We start from the raw sequence: 23788 nt of genomic DNA, 5'->3' as shown, positions 1-23788 counted from the left end.
AAGGCATAAGAGCAGAATTAGGCCATTCAGTCCATTGAGTCTACTCTCTAGGTGAAGTCACTGAATTAATTCCTGCCTTGCTCCACAATCCTTGAGGATTCTCATACAGCTGAAATGTTCATTAGTTTAGTTTATTATCGTCACGTATACCAATGTGTAGCAATGTTACAACATTTTGAGATTTTAAAAAACAAGTCTGCAATTTATCCCATCAGATAAAGCATAAAAAGTTTAATTTGATATTTAATTCACTTTTGTATCTTCAGTATTAAAAATGTTATGGCTATTTTCATACTCGGAAATTAGCATCTTGTTCCCTATTGCTTTTCCATTGACTTAACACAAAAGCTGTGATCGAGGACAGTCAAAAGCCCATAACTTTCTTAAAAATTAAGAGAACTGAATGAAATGTTCAGTTATTACTAGACTAAGTGGGACCTGTTGGGTCCCAGCATCACATGGGAGGGCTGGTCATCAACGCAATATTCCACCTCTCCACCAATTCCAATATTGCTCGCCAGTGGGGGGGGGGGGGGGGGGGGGACTTTCTGTTGCGCTAGTATGGGTGTTGCGGGCTGAAGGTACTGGTTTCCAGAGGCCGAATGGATTCTTGGGCTGGCAGCCAACTGTTGCAACGATTTTAAAAGCCAAGCTAAGGCAAACAATTGGGCAGCAGCCACCTGACAATCAAAATTCATTTTGTGAACACAAACTTTTTTAAAAGACAAGGCAAACAATTGGGCAACAGCCACCTTACAACCAAAATTCATTTTGTGAACACAAACGTTTTAAAAAGGCGAGGCAAACAATTGGGCAGCAGCCGCATCGAGGGGACTCACCGTGGAGTAGACGTGCGTTCAGTGTTATTCGCAGCTCAGACCCTCTCGCTTCCTGGGTCTGGCAGAGACTGAGTGAAGGACTACACTTCCGGGTTTTATAGTCCCTCCCCCCTGCCACAGCAGAGAGAATGGCAAATTAAAAAAAAACATTAATATCTCTCTGATTTTTCATCGATGGGAAAAATCCTCCAGTTCCGGAAGGGGGGCTCTGAGTGAGGTGGCCAAAAATGATGGCCGTAGGTGGTGGCGTTCTCTTGGAAATCGCAGCACAGTGGGCCAAAAGCGGTCAAGATCAGACTTTTAGTAATATAGATAGATTGAAGCATTCTGAAACAAATATGAAACATCTTACTTAGTTAGTTACCTAATTGTAGCTAATTACAAAATTGACCGTTGTGACGGAAATAGTAATAAATACCCAGATTGCCTTGAAAATTTAAAAAATGTGATATTCTCAAGATCAGAACTTTAATATTATTGTATTATGTTCTGTAAGTCCGTAACAGATAGGTAAATAAATTACAATTTCTAGCAATAGACCAGGTCTTTATGGAGAAGATCAGTTGCTAGCTGGTACATTGGCATATCATAATCAGTAGCATTATCATACTCCTCAGATTGTAACCAACAAGCAACTCTGTACACCTTGTTTTTCCTCAACTTTTCAATTTAAGCATTGTAAACTACAGGTTTTTGCTCTTCAAACCACGCATGACATGCCTTTCTGCCCAATACTTTCCTATTAAGAATGTCCTGTAGATCGTCACATTTGGAGTAGTCCAAATTCGGATAATCTCTGCGAATGCTGTCTAAATCAGTCTCTTTTGCTGGGCATTTGGATTGATAATTTTGCATTTCTTCTTCAGAGACATCTGTTTAAAATGTAAAGGGAAAAAAAACCCACTGAACAGCATTAATAGAAACAAGTTATTATTTGCAATTTTAGGAAAAAGGTAGAAATGATAAAGTTAAACACTAAAACAAATAGTAAATACCAACACAAAAAAATCTTATTCATCAGTTTCATCAAATCAACTAAATTCATCTAATCAATTAAATTAATCTAAATTCAATTACTAGATCTAAACATCTATCCATTTCTTAAGAAAAGGCGAGATTTTTAAATAGCCTTTAGTATCCAAATAACAGACTAATCCCATTCACACAAGAATTCACAATATAACATGATTTTTTAATCTCACTGTCATGAATTTATAAGCCAAATGGAAGGAATTTAATGTTTAATTTCCATAAATTAATCTAGAAACATCCACTCTCAATATAATCAAAATTATTATTTTTTGCACAATACATGTGACTAAAACTGTTGTGAATATTTAGTATAAAAATATTGAATATGGATAGACAATTACACAAAATATAGACGATTTAGATGCTCTTATGACATGATTGTCAAAAAAAAGAGAGAATTTAAATCATCTTGCAAGTGGGTGTTTCTGGAATGCTTTCAAAAAACATACAGAGAAACATTAAAACATACATTTTAGACACAATAAAAATGACAAAAAAAAAAGTTAAAGTAACGCACAGGCTACTGGCGAAGCTGCCATCCAGACGCCACCCGGTGGAATAGTGTGTGAGTGAATAACATTCCTGTATTCCTCTCCTCTCACAGCTTGACAAGACTCAATGATTCCTCATGACCTGCTACCAGATAAAGCTTGGACAATCTTTAGATAGACACAAAAAGCTGGAGTAACTCAGCGGGACAGGCAGCATCTCCGGAGAGAAGGAATGGGTGACGTTTTGGGTCAAGACCCTTCTTCAGTGATCTACAGTTTTGGAAAAAACAGCAAATAAACATACACTAAACAAACACACAATAAACAGGTCATCTTCGGTTTAAACCAGCGTCCGCAGTCCCATCCTACACATTGGGACAATCTTTGTAAAGATGAACATAAATTGCCATTATAATCACAACCCAGCCTGGCCCCATTAATGCCAATGTATTTTGGGTAAAACATGATCTTGCCATTGGCCACGGTGCCTGCAATTAACCTCGTTCCCCAAAGACCCTAATTGTGCCACTGGAGAATTCCCTCCTGTTAAAAAGGCGATGCTGACTGCTTGTAAATCCACAGGTTGAGAGAGAGCAGAGTCTCCAGCACTGACAAGGATTAGCAGCACCACCAGAGGAACTGAGAATGGTCGACTGGATCCAGTTGCAGAACCAGATATTATTCGCCCTCCAGGATGTGGAGAAAGTCTACTACCCCATCCTCATAGTTGTCGGTGTTCCTGGTAAGTCTCGTGGTCCACAAATTTAATTCCGTGCGTTTTATTTTAGTGCATTGCTCCTGTTTCATTCTCTCTCCATCTCTGCCTCGTTAAACTCTGCGTCCAGATATTAATTCTGTAACAAATAGTATCTGCAGGTACACAAAAAAGCTGGAGAAACTCAGCGGGTGCAGCAGCATCTATGGAGCGAAGGAAATAGGCAACGTTTCGGGCCGAAACCCTTCTTCAGACTGCAGTCCCTTCCTTGTGTCTGTATTACATCTGCAAAACATATTTCACTGTATTTAGTCCTATGCGCTGGAAGGGACTCTTATAGATTTGCTTTGTGCCTGATTCTGTATCTCAGTTTTGTCCCCAATCCTGTAGACTCCTTAAATGTAATGGTCTGCCTGATTACGTTTTTAAAATGTGTTATGGAATCAGTTTCCATCATCTTTTCTGATAGTGTGCCAATCCTTGCAATTCTAAGGGTGTTCTCTTGAACATTTGCCAATTAATTTAATGCTAAATAATTCTTGATCTCTCGTTACCATCTCACTCATTCAGAAGCTTCTACTTTCTCTCTATCAAAACCCCAATAGATTCAAAAATCCTTCAGTAGCTTAGTTTTAAATCTTCCCCAGCTCTGAGAGCAGTGCCGGTGCCATCACTTTATGTAAAGCCCCGTAGCCCAATAAAGCGTAGCGTTGGTGCCTTACAGCGAAAGCAGCGACGGAGACCCGGGTTCGACCCCGACAACAGATGCTGACTGTACGGAGTTTGTACGTTCTCACCGTGACCTGCGTGGGTTCTCTCTGAGATTTTCGGTTTCCTCCCACACTCCAAAGACGTACAGGTTAGGAGGTTAATTGGCTTGGTAAATGGAAGAATTGTCCCTAGTGGGTGAAGGATAGTGTTAATGTGCGGGGGTCGCTGATCGGCCCGATTCCGCGCTGTATCTCTAAACTAAACTAAACAAACTGGTAAAAAATACCTCCAGCATAGCTTCTACATTCTTTGTAGATATCCTGAAGAGCAAGGTTCGCAAATATTCAAAAGATTCCAATCAAAAGCTAAATGAGATTTATAAAATTTGACCATAATCTCTTTCCTTTAGTTTAGTTTATTGTCATGTGTACCGAGGTACAGTGGAAAGCTTTTGTTGCGTGCTATCCAGTCAGCAGAAAGATAATACATGATTATAATTAAGCCCTTCACGGATCACAGGTACATGATAGAGGGAATAACATGAATAGTGTTTAGTGCAAGATAAAGCCTGTAAAGCCCGATCAAAGATAGTCCGAGGGTCTCCACTGAGGTAGTTCAGGATTGTTCTCCAGTTTAGGTGGGATGATTCAGTTGCCTGATAACAGCTGGGGTAAAAACTGTCCCTGAATCTGGAGGTGTGAGTTTTCACACTTCTATACCTCTCAAAACAACTCATCGACTTGCTCTCCGCCCTTAATGATCTGCTACACAAGCACTAAATGTCACGCTATTTATTTAGTTCTTCAAAATCATACAATTTATAGAAATTCTTGAACTTTCACCTACATGTTTCATTTGATTAAAATATTTTTAGTTTTCAGAGACCAATTAACCTACAAACCTGTATGTTTTTGGTATGTGGGAGGAAACCAGAGCAATCAAACCAAAGGCAATCCACGTGGTCATAGGGAGAATGTTCAAACTCCAAGCAGACAGCACCCGAGGTCAGGATCAAACCCGGGTCTCTGGAGCTGTAAGGCAGCAACTCTACCACTGCACCACTGAATGGACAGGTGGCATTTTGGGACGGTACCCTTTTTCAGTCTGATGGAGTAGGGGAGGATAACTGGAAAACAGATGTGGAGACAGGACAAAATCTGGCAAGTGATAGGTGGATACAGGTGAGGGGGCTTGATTCGGAGATGTGTGGAGTAGGTGACAAAGGCTAGAGATTAAAATGATACAAAACGGTGTCAGACCTGGAGAGGAAAAGGAATGGGGGGGGGGGGGGCTGCAGAAGAGGGGATAATCAAGAAATGGGTGTGAGAGGAGCATATGGGGATGGTGTTCAAGCTGTTTACTTTTTTTAATTAAAAAAAAAAAAAAAAAAATTATTAGAAGTACGGTAAGTTACAATACTACACAACACATATGTCTTAATACATTTTTTGTACCGCTTCATTTTTTGAACTTTAAGAAAAAGATAGAAGTAAAGGAAGTAAGGAAAGTGTGCAAGAGTCGTGAAGGTGCAAGAGAGTGTTGAGAAAAGAAAGCCCCTTAGAAAATAAGTTAGAGAAGGAAGTAAAGAAAGAAAGTAGACCCTAGAAAAGAAGGAAAAAGAAAGGAGAAACAATCGCTCTATTATAACATTAAACTCCGCAGTAAGGGGACTACCAACCAAGTCTGTTTTTGTTGGGGTTTTTTTTTTTTTTTTTTTTTTTTGCCAGATCCTGGTACCTTTTATTTATTTATTTAGTTATTTATTTTTAAAATTACTATTGCACCTTATGCTTGTAATAGTTCCAAAAACGTAGACCACGTCTTTTGGAAGTGGTCTGCTTTGCCTGCTAAGAGGAATCTCATCTCTTCCAGATGTAGTGTTTCAAACATATTTGATATCCACATTTTTATTGTTGGTGTAGGCGCATTTTTCCAGAATTTAAGTATGAGCTTTTTTCCCATTATTAACCCGTAATTGAGTAGATTCTTCTGAAACACATTTAGTTCAGGGTTACCTTCCGATATTCCAAAAATGATCCATTCTGGTTTTGGTACCAGTTTTATTTTAATTAATTTTGTAAAGATATCAAATATTTCATACCAAAATTTTGGGATTTTTGTACAAAAAACGAAAGAATGCGCTATGGTAGCTTCTTGACACAGACATTTATCACAGATGGGTGAGACATTAGGGAAGAGTTTATTTATTTTAGTTTTTGAATAATATAGTCTATGTAATGTTTTGAATTGGATGAGAGTATGTCGTACGTTGATCGAACATTTATGCACCTGTAGTAAGTGATTATCCCAGCTCTCTTTTGAAATTTTTATAGCTAATTCTTGTTCCCAGTCTCTTCTAATTCCATCAGTTGTGGGTATTTCTATGTTTAAGATGATGTTATATAAGTACGATATTAGATTAGCTGATTCCGCCTTTGTCTTCATTGCTTCATCCAGTAAGTCGGTAGGCATATTATGATAGTCTTTTGTATATTTTTTCAGATAATCACGAATTTGAAGATATTTAAAATATTGATTATTTTTCAAATTATATTTCAGTTGTAGTTGTTGAAATGATAGTAATTTTCCCAATTCATACAGATCTCCGAGCGTTTTGATTCCCATTCTTTCCCATTGTATAAATGATTTGTCTATAATTGATTGTTTAAACGATGGATTATTAACTATTGGTATTAAAAGAGATAGGTTTCTTAATTTTAGATTCTGTTTTATTTGTTTCCATGTTCTAATTGTGCTATGTATAATTGGATTTTTATTATAATTTTTGTTATTCAGATGTACTGGTGAGAGGAGAGTCGCTCCTATATTACCCGGAGAGCAGTCCTCTCTTTCCATTACAATCCAGTCCACCTGCTGGGCAGAATTGTCCAGCAGGTGAATCATATTTTTAATATTTACTGCCCAATTATAATACATAAAATTAGGGAGCGCTAGACCACCCAATTCTTTTCGTTTATTAAGGTGTGCTCTTTGTATTCTATGGGATTTATAATTCCATATAAAATTTGTAATGTCTGAGTCCAATTTTTTGAAAAACTTTTTTGGGAGATATATAGGTATTGATTGAAATAGGTATAGGATTTGTGGTAGAAAGATAATTTTTATAGCGTTTATTCTGCCTATTAGGGACATCGGAAGTGTTTTCCAGAATTTAATCAAATTATTTAGTTTCTTAAGTAAGGGATTATAATTGGCTTTAAACATATCATGGTAGTTTCTAGTAATTTCAATTCCCAAATATTTGAATTTTTCTGTGGCTATTTTAAAGGGGAATTTCCGGAGGTGTGTTGAGTCTTTTGGTTTTATCGACATAATTTCACTTTTGTTCCAATTTATTCTATATCCTGAGAAGGATCCAAAGTCCTCAATTAAATTTAATATGTTTGGTATACTAATTTGTGGTTTTGTGATGTACAATAGTACATCATCGGCATATAAAGATATTATGTTATTTGAATATTTTGTATTATAACCATAAATATCCGGGTGTGTTCTTATTTTTTCAGCAAGGGGTTCAATTACCAAAGCAAATTACAGCGGTGATAGTGAACATCCTTGTCTATTGCCCCTTGATAATTCAAATTTTGTGGATAGTATATTATTAGTTAGTATTCTAGCCGTGGGTTTGTTATATAATAATTTTATCCATCCGACGAAGTTCTCTCCCATTTGGAATTTTTGCAATACTTTAATCATATAATCCCATTCTACTTGATCAAACGCTTTTTCTGCGTCCAGTGAGATGATAGATAATTCTTGGTCATGAGATTTATGTGAGTGCATTATGTTAAGCAAGCGTCTCAAATTATTGAATGAGTGTCTCTTAGGTATAAATCCTGTTTGATCCTCATTTATTAGTCTACTAACATACCTGCTTAGTCTTCTGGCTAGTGTTTTCGCTATTATTTTTTGATCCGTATTTAACAAAGCAATAGCTCTGTATGATCCGGGTTCTTCTATATTTTTATCTTTTTTAAGTATTAAAGTGATCGTTGATTCTGCTAATGTTTCAGGTAAGCTTTGCTCTTTAAAAGCATATGTATACATTTTCTGTAAGCGTGGAGTAACTATGTCGTAAAAGGCTTTATAGAATTCATTACTGAATCCGTCTGGTTTCAAGCTGTTTCCTGAGGGTAAAGTTTGTATCTCACTGGATACTGCTTCCACTACGCACTTGAAACCTGCTGGGTTTGCTGGAAAATGTATTAAACTACTGTTTAACATCTTAACACAAATGTAAATTAAATCGGTGTTGGAGTTTTCAGCCATTTACATCCAATAATCCAGAAAATATGCCACTCAGAACATGGAACAGAACAGGAACAGGCCCTTCAGCCCACAATGTCTGTGCTGAACATGAAGCAAAGTTAAACTGATCTCATCTGCCTGGACATGATCCACATCCCTCTATTCCCATGTGTCTATCGAAAACAATGTTCCCCTCTCTCACCTTATAGCTATGTCCTCTAGTGTTGGACATTTCCACCCTGAGAAAAAGGTTCTGATTGTCTAACCTATCTATGCCTCATAATTTTATGTACTATCAAATCTCCCCTCAACCTCCTACAGTCAAGAGAAAATAGCCCACAGGTTTACACCCAGTTGGAAATCAAACCGAGATAGGGTAGGACTTTCACAGTGAACGGTCGTCCCTGGGGAGTATTATAGAAGAGAGGGACGTAGGAGTATAAGTACAGTGGCATCACAAGTAGATAGAGTGATGAAGAGGACTTTTGGCATGTTGACCTTCATCAGTAAGGGCGTACAGTATAGGTTGGGATTTTATGTTGCAATTGTACAAATCGTTGATGTGTGAAACATCAATTGGGGTATTGTGTGGAGTTTTGGTCATCCTGCTGTAAGAAAGAGCAATTAAGCTGGAAAGAGTTCATGAGGATGTTGCCAGGACTCGAGGGACAGAATTCTAGGGAGAGGCTGTGGGAGACTATCCCTTGGCGAGTAGGAGACTGAGGGGAAATCTTTTAGAGGTGTATAAAATTGTGAGAAGCATAGATTGGGTGAATGCACACATTCCCAGAGTTGAGGAACCACGAACTGGAGGGCACACATTTAAAGTGAGAAGTGGAGATTGAATAGGAACTCGAGGAGCAACCTTTCCCCCACAGAGTGGTACGTAGTTAGAATGAGGTGCAAGGAAAAACCATTAAGACTGGTACAATAACAACATCAAAATGGCATTTGAACAGGTTGAAAGATTTTTGAAAGGTTTAGACGCATGCATGTCAAATGCATGCAAATGGGAGGTAGACAAGAGTGCTGGAGAAACTCAGCGAGTGCAGCAGCATCTATGGAGCGAAGGGAATAGGCAACATTTCGGGCCGAAACCCTTTTTCAGACTGAGGTAGGGTGCGGAGAAGAAAGGGAAAAGGAAGAGGAGGAGCCCGAGGGCTGAGGGAGAGCTGAGAGAAGGAGGAGACAGCAAGGGCTACCATAAATTGGAGAATTCAATGTTTATGCCACAATGGTGCAGACTCCCCAAGCAGAATATGAGGTGCTTCTCCCCCAATTGCTGGTGATGCTCACTCTGGCCATGGAGGAGATCCAGGACAGAGATGTCGGATTCGGAATGGGAGGGGGAGTTGAAGCGCTGAGCCACCGGTAGGTCAGGTTGGTTAATGCGGACCGAGCGGAGGTGTTCGGTGAAACGATCCCCAAGCCTACGCTTGGTCTCACCGATGTAGATAAGCTGACATCTAGAGCAGCGGATGCAATAGATGAGGTTGGAGGAGATGCAGGTGAACCTCTGTTGCACCTGGAACGACTGCTTGGGTCCTTGAATGGAGTCGAGGGGGGAGGTAAAGCGACAAGTGTAGCACCTCTTGCGGTTGGAAGGGAAAGTGCCCGGGGAGGGGGTGGAGTGGGAGGGAAGGGAGGAATTGACCAGGGAGTTACGGAGGGAGCGGTCTTTGCTGAAAGGCCTAGTTTAGATGAACGCCTTGGTCGGCATGGCAGGTTGGAAGGACTTGTTCTTTGTTTAGTTTAATTTAGTTTCACGATACAATGTGGAAACAGGTCCTTTGGCCACCGAGTCCTCGTTGACCAGTGATCCCGGCACATTAACACTATACTACACACACGAGGGACAATTTACACATATACCTGTATGTTTTAGCTGTGTGAGTTTTTGAATCTATAATACTTAACCAAACTGATAAACATACTTGTGGCCTGATGCACTATTTCCCTGTTTGTTCCCCACTCTCACAGCCAACATAATGACGATTATAATATTTTCTCGGCGAAAGTGTGGCCTGTCCAAAAACGTCACTCGTTACCTGGTTGCCATGGCAGCGGCGGATCTCCTGGTGATCATCATCGACCTGATCCTGAGGCACATCCCGATTGTTTTCTGGGACCGATTCCTGTTTGTGGAGTCGCTGCATGTGTGCAACATCCACGCCAGCGTCCTCTTTGCCGCCAGCGACTGTTCTGTCTGGTTCACCGTCTCCTTCACCTTCGACCGGTTTGTGAGCATTTGCTGCCGGAAGCTGAAGACCAAGCACTGCACGGGCAAGATGGCGGCCGCGGTCCTGGGAACGGTGACCGCGCTGAGCTGCCTGAAGAACATCAGCTGGTATTTCATGCTCAGCGGGCAATACTGGCTATTGAACAACCCTTGGTTTTGTAACGTGGAATACGATTCTCTATACTCACGGGCTTGGGGGGCTTTTGAAACATTGCATTACATTCTTACCCCAGGGATGGCATTTGTTATGATTCTGCTGTTCAATGGTTTAACGGTCAGGCACATTTCAGTGGTCAGCAAGGCCAGGAGACGGCTCCGGTGTCACAATGGTTTGGAGAACTCCAGAGACCCAGAGATGGAGAACCGAAGGAAGTCTATCATTTTGCTGTTTCTCATCTCTGGGAATTTCATACTGTTATGGTCAACCTTGACTGTGCACTGCTTGTGGAACCAAACATGGTATTTGGGTTTCAGTTCTGAAATTCCACCCAACTTTGTTCAGGAGATTGGCTTCATGCTTCAGCTGCTGAGCTGCTGCACGAACACCTTTATCTACACGTTGACCCAGTCTAAATTCAGAGAGCATTTGCAGAATATGCTGAGATGCCCTCCTAACTGTTGTTGCAGAATTCATCGGGTTTAGAGAGACTGCAATGGAAACAGGCCCTTCAGCTCACCGAGTCCAGGCCAATCACCAATCACTAGTTCTATGTTATCCCATTTTTACATCCACACCCCTTGCATGAGGGCCAATTTTACAGAGGGGCAATTGACCTACAAACCCACACGTCTTTGGGGTGTGGGAGGAAATCGGAGGAAACTCACGTGGTCGTCGGGAGAATCTGCAAACTCCACACAGACAGTTCCCGACGCCAGGGTCGAACCAGGGACTCTGCCGAGATGAGGCAGCAGCTCAATTAGCCGTGCCACTGTGCTACAGCTGGTAGATTCCAATGGTGAAACTTAATCTCATCTCTTATTCTATCTGACCATTACTTTCCTGAAGGTTTTGGCTTACACACAGACACACACAGAGGGTTAGGATGGGGAGGGGTTGAATGGGCCAGCTTGTTTATTATGCAGGATGTTCTTTTCCAATGCATATTTTCAAACCAAGAATTGTATTTAAGATGTGATGTATCAGGGAACTTTATTTGTAATAGGAGGTGCTGTATTGATTATAATGTAATTTTGATTGGGAACTAGAGAACTACTTAAAATCATGGAGTTATAGAGTCATGTAGCATGAAGACAGGCCCTTCGGCCCAACGTACCCATGCCAACCAACATGCCCATGTTGTCAAGATCAGATTACAGTTATAGTCGCAGCACAGAAACAGGCCCTTCGGCCCAACTAGCCCATGCTGACCAATATGCCCCATCTATGCTAGTCCCGCCTGCCCATGTTTGGCCCATATCCCTCTAAACATTTCCTATCCATTTACCTGTCCAAATGTCTTTTACCTGTTGTGATAGTACCTGCCATATATATCTCCTCTGGTAGCTCATTCCATATACTCACCACTCTGTGTGAAAATGTTGCCCCTCAGTTTCATATTAGATCTTTCCCCTCTCTCCGTGAACCTATGGTGTTTGATTCCCCTACTCAGGGCAAATAACTGACATTGTATTCACCCAATATATTCAGCTGAAGGTTTTGTAATATAGATACAGAGGGGGTTAGGATGGGGAAGAGTTGAATGGGCCACCTATTTCATTGCACAAATAGTTCTGCCCTAACACATGTTTCATGTATTTTGTGTTTTCTATGACTGTTGGCAGATCAATTTCCATGCTGGGATAAATACAGTTCTATCGTCTCGTATTCTGCATGTTTCCATAAAACAAATTGGATATAACTTGTGTGATGCTTTAGGGAATGTTATTTGTATTATGAATGAATTGTAATTGTATTATTATGAATTGTTTATTGTTTAATGTAATCGTGATTGTGAACTTGAGAACCACTTAAAAGTTACTTTGGAAATTGACAAGCAGAAAAAAAAGCTGTCTGTGATTTAAACAGCAAAGAGGACAAAAAAATTGTTTTCATGTAACCTCCTCGCAGAAATCAGACACCATTATCACATTAAAACACAGTATGTCAGTTTCACAACAGGGGATCATAGAAGTTGACAAGCAATTGCTTCTATTGATATTTGTGCAATGATACTCTGTAAAACAATGTACCATACTTCCTTTAGTATTTTAGCTTGCAGTATCGAAAATAAACCTACTACTCTTGATTTTGAAATCCTGTGGAAAAATAATTTTGTTATTGCGAGCCAGAAACTTTCTAGATCCTACCATTCTTTCCCTAATGACATAATGGTTTTCATAGCACCATTTTCTGTAATGCTAAGTTGTCCATGAAACTCTATGCACAAAACCTGCTGAAAGTTACTTGCTCCTCGCTGAAACTGCAACCTTATTGTGTGTGACCTTCCTCACTGTGAAACGCTGACCTCTGAAATGTCCCTGCATCTGAGACCTTCACCGCTTAAAATTCTTCTCCCAGTTTGATAGCAATAATCCCACTAGTGCAACGCTACCTTTAGTTTAGTTGGTTTAGAGATACAGTGTGGAAACAGGCCCTTCGGCCCACCGAGACTGTACTGACCGGCGATTCCCGCACATTAACATTATCCCACACACACAATTTTTACATTTACACCAAAGCCAAATTAACCCACAAACCTTTACGTCTTTGGAGTGTGGGAGGAAACCGAAGATCTCGGAGAAAGCCCACGCAGGTAAAGGGAGAACGTAAAACTCCGTACAGACAGCACCCGCAGTTGGGATCGGACCTGCATCACCGGTGCTGCAGGCGCTATAAGGCAGCAACTCTACTGCTGTGCCACCGTGCTGCTGGCTTCCAAGGAATTTCCGCCCAGATGTGAACTTCTCCCAGACTCGCAGAGAAGTCTTTTCATTAAATGAATGCACATATATATAGGGAGAGAGACAGGAAAGGGAGATGTAACAATTGGTCAGTCACCATCGAGACGCAAAGAACCGCAGATGCTGATTTACAGAAATAGACACAAAGTGCTGCAGTAACTCAGCTGGTCAGGCAGCATCTCTGAAGAACATGGATAGGTCACGTTTCAGGTTGGGGCCTTTCCCCGGACTGAAGAAGCAGGTCAACCTGAAATGTCACCGACCCATGTTCTCCAGAGATGCTGCCTGTCCAGTTATTTATTCCACTACATTGAGTTCTTTTTGTCAATTATCACTGTGTCTGTACCAACCAGCTGATGTTTTCCACCTAGGGAGAGAGAGAGCGTTTTTGTAATCTTCCCTCCAGTCATTGTTGCAATACATGTCTCATGGTAGCCTGTTTGCACAACAGGCTACCAGTGGCACAGAGGTAGACTTGGAGGAGTACACATCCACTGTGCTCTCCTACATCAACTGCTGTGTGGAGACTGTCACAGTGGACAAGCAAATAAAGATGTTCCCAAACCGGAAACCCTGGATGAACAAGGAGGTTCAGGATCTACTAAGGGCACGCAACAACGCCTTTAAATCCAGGGACACTTCTACCTACAGTGCGGCCAGGTCGAACCTGAACAGAGGCATAAAAAAGGCCAAAGTCATCCACAGGCAAAGGGTAGAAGAACACTTCAATACCGCGGACACCAGAAGCATGTGGCAGGGTGTCAGGGACATCACTGACTACAAGAGCAGCCCCGCCTGCCCCCACGGTGATATCACACTGGCCAGCGAACTAAACACCTTCTTTGCCCGGTTCGATACTGGCAACACCACCAGGTGTGGAATAACCCCGGCCATAGCGGAGGGACAGGCCTTAACACTGAGCACTCAGGAGGTACAGTGCGCTCTGCGTAGGATCAATCCACGCAAGGCTGCAGGCCCGGATGGTGTACAGGGAAGAGTATTAAAGGACTGTGCTGGACAGCTGGCGGAGGTATTCACGAGAATCTTCAATCTCTCTCTATCTCTGGCAACGGTCCCCAAGTGCCTGAAAACAGCCACCATAGTGCCGGTGCCGAAAAAGTCCAAAATCACCAACCTCAACGACTACCGGCCGGTTGCCCTGACTCCAATCCCCATGAAGTGCTTCGAAAGGCTGGTCCTCTCCCATATTAAATCCAGCATCCCTGCCTCACTGGACTCCCATCAATTTGCATACAGGGCAAATAGATCGACAGAGGATGCCATCTCTCTGGCTCTTCACACTGTCCTGACTCACCTGGACAGACAGGGCACGTATGTGAGGATGCTCTTCATTGACTATAGCTCTGCATTCAATACGGTCATCCCCACCAAGCTCACCACCAAACTCCACCAGCTAGGCCTCAGCTCACCGATATGCGCTTGGATGCTAAATTTTCTCACGGAGCGACCGCAGGCAGTGAGACTGGGCCCGCACCTGTCCTCCACCATCACCCTGAGCACTGGCACACCACAGGGTTGTGTACTAAGCCCCATGCTCTACTCCCTCTTCACTCACGACTGTGTCCCTGCATTCGACACCAACACCATCGTGAAGTTTGCAGACGACACAACAGTGATTGGGCTGATCACCAACGGTGATGAAACAAAATACAGAGCGGAGGTGCAGAACCTGGCGGACTGGTGCGCCAATAACAACTTGGCACTAAACACCTCCAAGACCAAGGAGCTGATTATTGACTTCAGGAGGTCCCATTCTGGAGAATACGCCCCAATCTCCATTTATGGGGAAAGTGTGGAGAGAGTGTCCAGCTTTAAGTTTCTGGGCACTCACATTTCAGAAGACCTCACATGGTCCACAAACACCGCCGCGCTGGTCAAGAAGGCACAGCAACGACTGTTCTTCCTGAGGACATTAAAAAAGGCTGGTCTGCCCCAACAGCTGCTGACAACGTTCTACCGCTGCACCACAGAGAGCATACTAACGTATGGCATCTCTGTGTGGTATCTCAGCTGCACGGAGGCGGAGAGGAGAGCTCTTCAGCGCGTCGTCAACAGAGCGCAGAGGATCATCGGGACAGAGCTACCAGCCTTGGAGGGCATCTACCACACGCGGTGCCTCAGGAAGGCCCTCAGCATCCATAAGGACTCATCACACCCCTGCCACGGTCTGTTTCAACTACTTCCCTCCGGCAGACGTTACAAGGCCTTCTACGCCCGAACCTCCAGACTCAGGAACAGTTTCATCCCAAGAGCTATAGCGGCTCTGAACCGGCCCTAATGAATGCCCCCCCACCCACCCCCTTTGGACAGTCTCCCTCAGATGGTCACGTCAATCAATTCAGCTTGTTTATTTATGTATTGTATTTATTTACCTTTCTTGTACATCAGTGGAGCTGCATACTAAATCTCGTTGCACTGACGTGCAATGACAATAAAAGATATATATTATTATATTATATATTATGGCATCTCTCTATCTATCTATCTTCTATCTATCTATACTATTACAAAAACTCTCATCTTGACCCGGTCTGCGTTGTAATTAGATTTGCTCAAAAACAGTACCCTATATCACTAGGATTTCTTCGCTACTTTTCTCACCGTTCTCGTCTACTCCAAGACACCACGTTTTGTTCCTATCGGTGAAATATGAGAAAAGTTACAAAGGATTAAAAATTCGTGAAATTACCAGATTGGTCTTCATGCCTGTCAGTCACCATGAAGGTAACGACCCTTCCTGGTGACTGGGGTGGGGCTGAGTAAATAAGCCGTGCTAATTGAGTCCGCAGTGTGGAGTCGGGAAAGCCGCAGTGTGGAGTCGGGAAAGCCGCAGTGTGGAGTCGAGAGGTGCTGTGTGGTGCTGCGGCCGATGGCCACTGAGTGGAGTCCCTTCCCCTCCACTTTCCCCCCTCTCCCTCCCCCCAGACAACCCTCCTTCCCCCTTCTCCCCACACCCCCGCCCCCCCTCCCCCCTTCCCCCACTGACCCACACCATCCCCCACCCCCTCACGCTAACCCACACCACCCCCCTCCCCACACCACCCCCTCTGGAGAGAAAGAATGGGTGACGTTTCGGGTCAAGACCCTTCTTCAGCGATCTACAGTGTTGGAAAAAACAGCCAATAAACATGCACGAAACAAACACACAATAAACAGGTCATCTTCGGTTTAAACCAGCGTCCGCAGTCCCATCCTACACATTGGGACAATCTTTGTAAAGATGAACATAAATTGCCATTATAATCACAACCCAGCCTGGCCCCATTAATGCCAATGTATTTTGGGTAAAACATATTCTTGCCATTGGCCACAGTGCCTGCAATTAACCTCGTTCCCCAAAGACCCTAGTTGTGCCACTGGAGAATTCCCTCCTGTTAAAAAGGCGATGCTTGTAAATCCACAGGTTGAGAGAGAGCAGAGTCTCCAGCACTGACAAGGATTAGCAGCACCACCAGAGGAACTGAGAATGGTCGACTGGATCCAGTTGCAGAACCAGATATTATTTGCCCTCCAGGATGTGGAGAAAGTCTACTACCCTATCCTCATATTTGTGGGTGTTCCTGGTAAGTCTCGTGGTCCACAAAATTAATTCCATTTGTTTTATTTTAGTGCATTGCTCCTGTTTCATTCTCTCTCCATCTCTGCCTCGTTAAACTCTGCGTCCAGACATTAATTCTGTAACAAATAGTATCTGCAGTCCCTTGTGTCTCTATTACATCTGCAAAACATATTTCACTGTATTTAGTCCTCTGTGCTGGAAGGGACTCTTATAGATTTGCTTTGTGCCTGATTCTGTATCTCAGTTTTGTCCCCAATCCTGTAGACTCCTTAAATGTAATGGTCTGCCTGATTACGTTTTTAAAATGTGTTATGGAATCAGTTCCCTTCATCTTTTTTGATAGTGTGCCAATCCTTGCAATTCTAAGGGTGTTGTCTTGAACATTTGCCAATGATTTTAATGCTAAATAATTCTTGATCTCTCGTTACCATCACTCATTCAGAAGGTTCTACTTTCTCTCTACCAAAACCCCAATAGATTCAAAAATCCTTTAGTAGCTTAGTTTTAAATCTTCCCCAGCTCTGAGAGTAGTGCCGGTGCCATCACCTTATGTAAAGCCCCGTAGCCCGATAATGCGTAGCGTTGCTTCCACACAGCGAATGCAGCGTCGGAGACCCGGGTTTGATCCCGCTACGGGTGCTGTCTGTACGGAGTTTGTACGTTCTCCCCGTGACCTGCGTGGGTTTTCTCTGAGATTTTCGGTTTCCTCCCACACTCCAAAGACATACAGGTTAGGAGGTTAATTGGCTTGGTAAATGGAAGAATTGCCCCTAGTTGGTGAAGGATAGTGTTAATGTGCGGGGGTTGCTGATGGGCGCGGGCCCGGTGGGCCGAAGAGCCTGTTTCCGCGCTGTATCTCTAAACTAAACTAAACAAACTGGTAAAAAATACCTTTCCTTTAGTTTAGTTTATTGTCATGTGTACCGAGGTACAGTGGAAAGCTTTTGTTGCGTGCTAACCAGTCAGCAGAAAGATAATACATGATTATAATTAAGCCCTTCACGGATCACAGGTACATGATAGAGGGAATAACATGAATAGTGTTTAGTGCAAGATAAAGCCTGTAAAGCCCGATCAAAGATAGTCCGAGGGTCTCCACTGAGGTAGTTCAGGATTGTTCTCCAGTTTAGGTGGGATGATTCAGTTGCCTGATAACAGCTGGGGAAAAAACTGTCCCTGAATCTGGAGGTGTGAGTTTTCACACTTCTATACCTCTCAAAACAACTCATCGACTTGCTCTCCGCCCTTAATGATCTGCTACACAAGCACTAAATGTCACGCTATTTATTTAGTTCTTCAAAATCATACAATTTATAGAAATTCTTGAACTTTCACCTACATGTTTCATTTGATTAAAATATTTTTCGTTTTCAGAGACCAATTAACCTACAAACCTGTATGTTTTTGGTATGTGGGAGGAAACCAGAGCAATCAAACCAAAGGCAATCCACGTGGTCATAGGGAGAATGTTCAAACTCCAAGCAGACAGCACCCGAGGTCAGGATCGAACCCGGGTCTCTGGACCTGTAAGGCAGCAACTCTACCACTGCACCACTGAATGGACAGGTGGCATTTTGGGACGGTACCCTTTTTCAGTCTGATGGAGTAGGGGAGGATAACTGGAAAACAGATGTGGAGACAGGACAAAATCTGGCAAGTGATAGGTGGATACAGGTGAGGGGGCTTGATTCGAAGATGTGTGGAGTAGGTGACAAAGGCTAGAGATGAACATGAGACAAAACGGTGTCAGACCTGGAGAGGAAAAGGAATGGGGGTGGGGTGGGGGTGTGTGAAGAAGAGGGGATAATCAAGAAATGGGTGTGAGAGGAGCATATGGGGATGGTGTTCACGCTGTTTCCTGAGGGTAAAGTTTGTATCTCACTGGATACTGCTTCCACTACACACTTGAAACCTGCTGGGTTTGCTGCAAAATGTATTAAACTACTGTTTAACAGCTTAACACCAATGTAAATTAAATCAGTGTTGGAGTATTCAGCCATTTACATCCAAGAATCCAGAAAATATGCCACTCAGAACATGGAACAGAACAGGAACAGGCCCTTCAGCCCACAATGTCTGTGCTGAACATGAAGCAAATTTAAACTGATCTCATCTGCCTGGACATGATCCACATCCCTCTATTACCATTTGTTTATCGAAAATAATGTTCCCCCCTCTCACCTTATAGCTATGTCCTCTAGTGTAGGACATTTCCACCCTGAGAAAAAGGTTCTGATTGTCTACCCTATCTATGCCTCATAATTTTATGTACTTCTATCAAATCTCCCCTCAACCTCCTACAGTCAAGAGAAAATAGCCCACAGGTTTACACCCACCTGCATTGCTCTGGTGGTGAAGCCAAGTCTACACTCTGCTGATGCAAACAATCTTCAGGCATGTGTGATGGGTGACAAATAACAAGTAGCAGATAATGAGCATCTTCAACATGCCAGAGTTTGTCTGCTTCCCCTTGACATTTACAATGTGACCATTACAGAATCCCCACCGGCAATATTCTAACGGTCATCGTCAACCAGAAACCCAACTGGTCCAACTGAGTATATACTGTGTCTGAAGCAGCAGGGTAAAGGCTGGGTATTCTTTGGCAATTGTCTCATCTCCTAACTTGCCAAAGTGTCTATACCTATCATTAAGGAATCTATGTTCCCCATTTACCCTTGCTTTCCCTCTCTCACCGTCCCTCCCCACTCTAGTTCTCCGACTAGTTTCACTGTCCTTCTGATTAATGTTACTGATTGTTTGCCTCCATGTCACCTTCCCCATAGCCAACAATGTACCATTCTGCAATTCCTTAACATCGTCGGCTTTGATCTGATGTTTTCACACCTCACCCTTCCATATCTCTGTGTCTCCCTCTCCCCGATTCTCAGTCTGAAGAATGGTCTCGACCCGAAACGTCATCCAATCCTTCTCTCCAGAGATGCTGCCTGTCCCGCTGAGTTACTCCAGCGTTTTGTGTCTGTCTCCATTTGCCTGGATGAGTTCGGCTTAGGAATATCACACAGGCAGAGCTGCCTGTTTGACTGATATGTGATGTTCTAACCTCATCATTCCCAGTGCATCTTGCCTACAGTACCAACTATAAAGTGCACAATAGCCACTCATAAGGAACTGCAGGACATAAGGAACAACAGATGCTGGTTTACCAAAAAAAAGACAAGAAATGCTGGAGTAATTGAGCAGGTCAGGCAGCAGGAGGTCATGGACAGGTGTTTAAGAAGGAACTGCAGATGCTAGAAAATCGAAGGCAGACCAAAGTGCTGGAGAAACTCAGCGGGTGCAGCAGCATCTATGGAGCGAAGGAAATCGGGCCAAAACCCATTATGGACAGGTGATATTTTGGGCTGGAACCCTTCTGGTTCGGCTCACTGAGGTTTCACTAGCAGCACTTCTCCCCTTACAACCTTACCACAAGAAAGCAGCAGTATGGAACATCAACACAGAAACATCTCTCCACCAGATTCACTATCCTGATTTGTAAATACATTGTTGCTGGGTCTAAATTCCGGGACTCTCTAGGCAATTGTGGCATGTCAGTATCTCCATCATATACAGTGTCTAACCTGCTCCTGCCCACTGTGGTCATCTTACTGCCCGAGAACAGTTCCTGATCTAGTTTAGTTTAGAGATACAGCACGGAAACAGGCCCTTCAGCCCACCCAGGGCGCACCGTCCAGCGATCCCCGCACACTAATACTATCCTACACACACTAGGGACAATTTACATTTCGACCAAGCCAATCACCCTACAAACCTGCACGTCTTTGGAGTGCGCAGCGAAACCTAGGATCTCGGAGAAAGCCCACGTGGTCATGGGGAGAACGTATAAACTCTGTACAGAGAGCACTCATAGTCCGGATCGAACCCGGGTCCCGGCGCTGTAAGGCAGCAACTCCACCGCCGTGCGCCCTTGTTGCAATACAAAGATATTATAATCTTTTTAGATATTATAAATATAGAGATGCAAAGCTGTTTCAAATCTCACCCTCCCATTCCCCCACCACAATGTCACTTATTGTTCCTTGTTCTCTGGTGAAAAATAGGTAGCAATGGTTTTACTAGGTATGATTTTAAACTGTGATAGTGAAGTTGAACGCCAAGAAATTTGATTGCATAGTATCGGATGTTATTCAACTATGAAGTATCTGCACTGAGATGATTTTCATCTTGCATCATGCCAAAATAGACATTCAATGCAGGGGTTCCTTGCATCAGCCTCTCTCATTACCTAGACTTGTTTTTCACTTTGGAGCACGTGGGTTGATATCCATTGTCTGTCCATTTCCTCCACAGATGCTGCAAGAGTCACTGAGTTTCTCCAGCACTTTGTCTATTCCTCATGATCCCAGCATCTGCAATTTCCCTTGTGCCTTCATTAATCCAGGAGATATGGGATCAGATTCCATCACAGCAGCGGAGGGATGTAAAATCAAGCAATTAATTGATCAAAAAATAAAGTTTTTAGTCAGTGGATGTAGCCACAAAACTACTGGATTGCTGTAAAATAACATCTGGATTGTGTATGTCCTGACCTGATAGAAACTCTACCATCTTTATCCAGTCTCCGTAGTGTGACCTTGATCCACGTTCATCTCAGATCAACAATGATGAGGAAAGCTCACTGAATTCCTCTGAATGGATAAGACAAATAACACTTTTAATACAGTAACAAATCAGCTGATATCACGACACACTTGTGGTGTCAGTGGGAGAGCATTTTAGGACCAGTGACCACATTTCTATTACTTATTTTTTTATGGTATTTGATGGGAGGCGCTTGCAAACTTTGATTGGAGTAGAATATTTGCAGGCAAAAGCCCGTGTTGTAATCTGGAGGATTTTAAAAGTGAGATTGCGCGAGGTCTAGCTCTGCCTGTTCCCCTTAGAGTGAAGGGCGAGGCCATCAGGAGTGGGAAACCTTGGGTTGCAAGAGCTCTGGTCAGAGAAAAGGAGGCAAGGGTCAGGGACAAGCAAATGGGATCCAGTTAATCCCTGGATGAGTATAGAGGATGCAAGAGTATACTTAAGAAGGAAATCAGGCGAATAAAGGGGATATACAATAGATTTGGCAGTGAGGATTGAGGAGAATCCAAAGCTTTTGTAAGTATATTCAGAGTAAAACTGCAATTCGGGAGAGAATCGGGCCCCTCGGAGACCAAAGTGGACATCTTTGTGTGGAGCTGCAGGAAATGGCCGAGGTCCTCAATGGATATTTTGCCTCTTTTTTGCCGAGGAGAAAGACATGAAAGTTTGGGAGTTTGGAGATGTCTTGGGGATAGTCCACTTTACAATACAGGAGGGGCTGGATATCTCAAAATATATGTTTAATTTAGAAAGGTGTGAGATGTTGCATTTTTGGAAATGAAACCGAGATAGGGTAGGACTTACACAGTGAACGGTCGTCCCTGGGGAGTATTATAGAAGAGAGGGACTTAGGAGTATAAGTACAGTGGCATCACAAGTAGATAGAGTGATGAAGAGGACTTTTGGCATGTTGACCTTCATCAGTAAGGGCGTACAGTATAGGTTGGGATTTTATGTTGCAATTGTACAAATCGTTGATGTGTGAAACATCAATTGGGGTATTGTGTGGAGTTTTGGTCATCCTGCTGTAAGAAAGAGCAATTAAGCTGGAAAGAGTTCATGAGGATGTTGCCAGGACTCGAGGGACAGAATTCTAGGGAGAGGCTGGGGGAGACTTTCCCTTGGAGAGTAGGAGACTGAGGGGAAATCTTTTAGAGGTGTATAAAATTGTGAGAAGCATAGATTGGGTGAATGCACACATTCCCAGAGTTGAGGAACCACGAACTGGAGGGCACATATTTAAAGTGAGAAGTGAAGATTGAATAGGAACTCGAGGAGTAACTTTTTCCCCCACAGAGTGGTACGTAGTTAGAATGAGGTGCAAGAGAAATTCATTAAGACTGGTACAGTAACAACATCAAAAATGGCATTTGAACAGGTAGATTGATTTGAAAGGTTTAGAAGCATGCATGTCAAATGCATGTAAATGGGACTTGCTTAGATGGACGTCTTGGTCAGCATGGCAGGATGGAAGGACTTTAATTTAGATTTTACTTCGGAGTCACGTGAGTGACTACATGAAGAACCCGCCACTACGCACGTGTGTCATTATCGCTACACGCATTGTGAACAAGTCATTACGAGGGGAGGACGTTCCTCCCAAACGGCAGGGTTGAACCTGCAACAAGTAAGGTAGGAGAACTTAGTTTCTTGACTTACCTTTTTTACAGGCAGGCTGATGAAAACTGGCTGGGGAGAGTCTGCAGAACTGCAGGCAGCCAGCAACGGCCGGGGGCACCACTATCTCCCTTAAACGGGAGCCGGAGCCGACCTCAGCTCCAGCAGGACGCCGACAGCGGTGGAGCATTCTGGAGCCGTCATTCCGACGGCTCGGACAACAGCCCCACGGACCTATACTACATGGGTCCGAGGGGCTGGAAGGTGCTGAGTTTTTTTCCACAGCACTAAAAATAGCGGCAAGCGGGCAGTGCCCGAGAGCACTGAGTACGCGTTGGAGCCGCTGGGCCTGGGTCGCGAGCGGCCAGTTCCCCGAGAGGACTGGACCGCGTTGGAGCACCCCAGGCCCAAGTGGAGAGGAGCGGCACAGTGCAGGAAGCACTGCACCGCGTTGTTTAAACTGCCAGACCTGCGGCTGCGAGCGGCCAGCTCCCCGAGAGGACTGCACCGCGTTGGAGCACCGCAGGCTAACGGCAGTACGGGCGGCTCAGTGCTGTGAGCACTGCACCGCGCGTTGGAGCACCGCAGGCCCAAGTAGAGAAGGAGCGGCACAGTGCGGGAAGCACTGCACCGCATTAAAACTGCCAGACCTGCGAGTCGCGAGCGGCCAGCTCCCCGAGGGACTGAACCGCGTTGGAGCACCGCAGGCTAACGGCAGTACGGGCGGCTCAGTGCTGTGAGCACTGCACCGCGCTTTGGAGCACCGCAGGCCAACGGGGATACAGGCGG

The 23788-nt window shown here is 43.6% G+C and overlaps 1 protein-coding gene across 1 annotated transcript in view; it reads left to right on the top strand.

Annotated features, from left to right (window-relative positions):
- The first annotated feature begins 16636 nt into the window (after window positions 1–16636).
- vsig10l2 (V-set and immunoglobulin domain containing 10 like 2) overlaps window positions 16637–23788 on the top strand; it is an 89784-nt gene continuing 82632 nt past the window's right edge. The window contains exon 1 of the mRNA XM_033049548.1: window positions 16637–16781. Within this exon, the coding sequence (XP_032905439.1) occupies window positions 16685–16781 (97 nt within the window). The 5' untranslated portion in view covers window positions 16637–16684. The remainder of the gene's footprint in view (window positions 16782–23788) is intronic.

This window comes from Amblyraja radiata, chromosome 33 (genome assembly GCF_010909765.2).
Source record: "Amblyraja radiata isolate CabotCenter1 chromosome 33, sAmbRad1.1.pri, whole genome shotgun sequence".
NCBI classification, from domain to species: Eukaryota; Metazoa; Chordata; class Chondrichthyes; order Rajiformes; family Rajidae; genus Amblyraja; species Amblyraja radiata.
The sequence above is the reverse complement of the archived record's forward strand: the minus strand, read 5'-3'. Positions and strand labels throughout refer to the sequence as shown.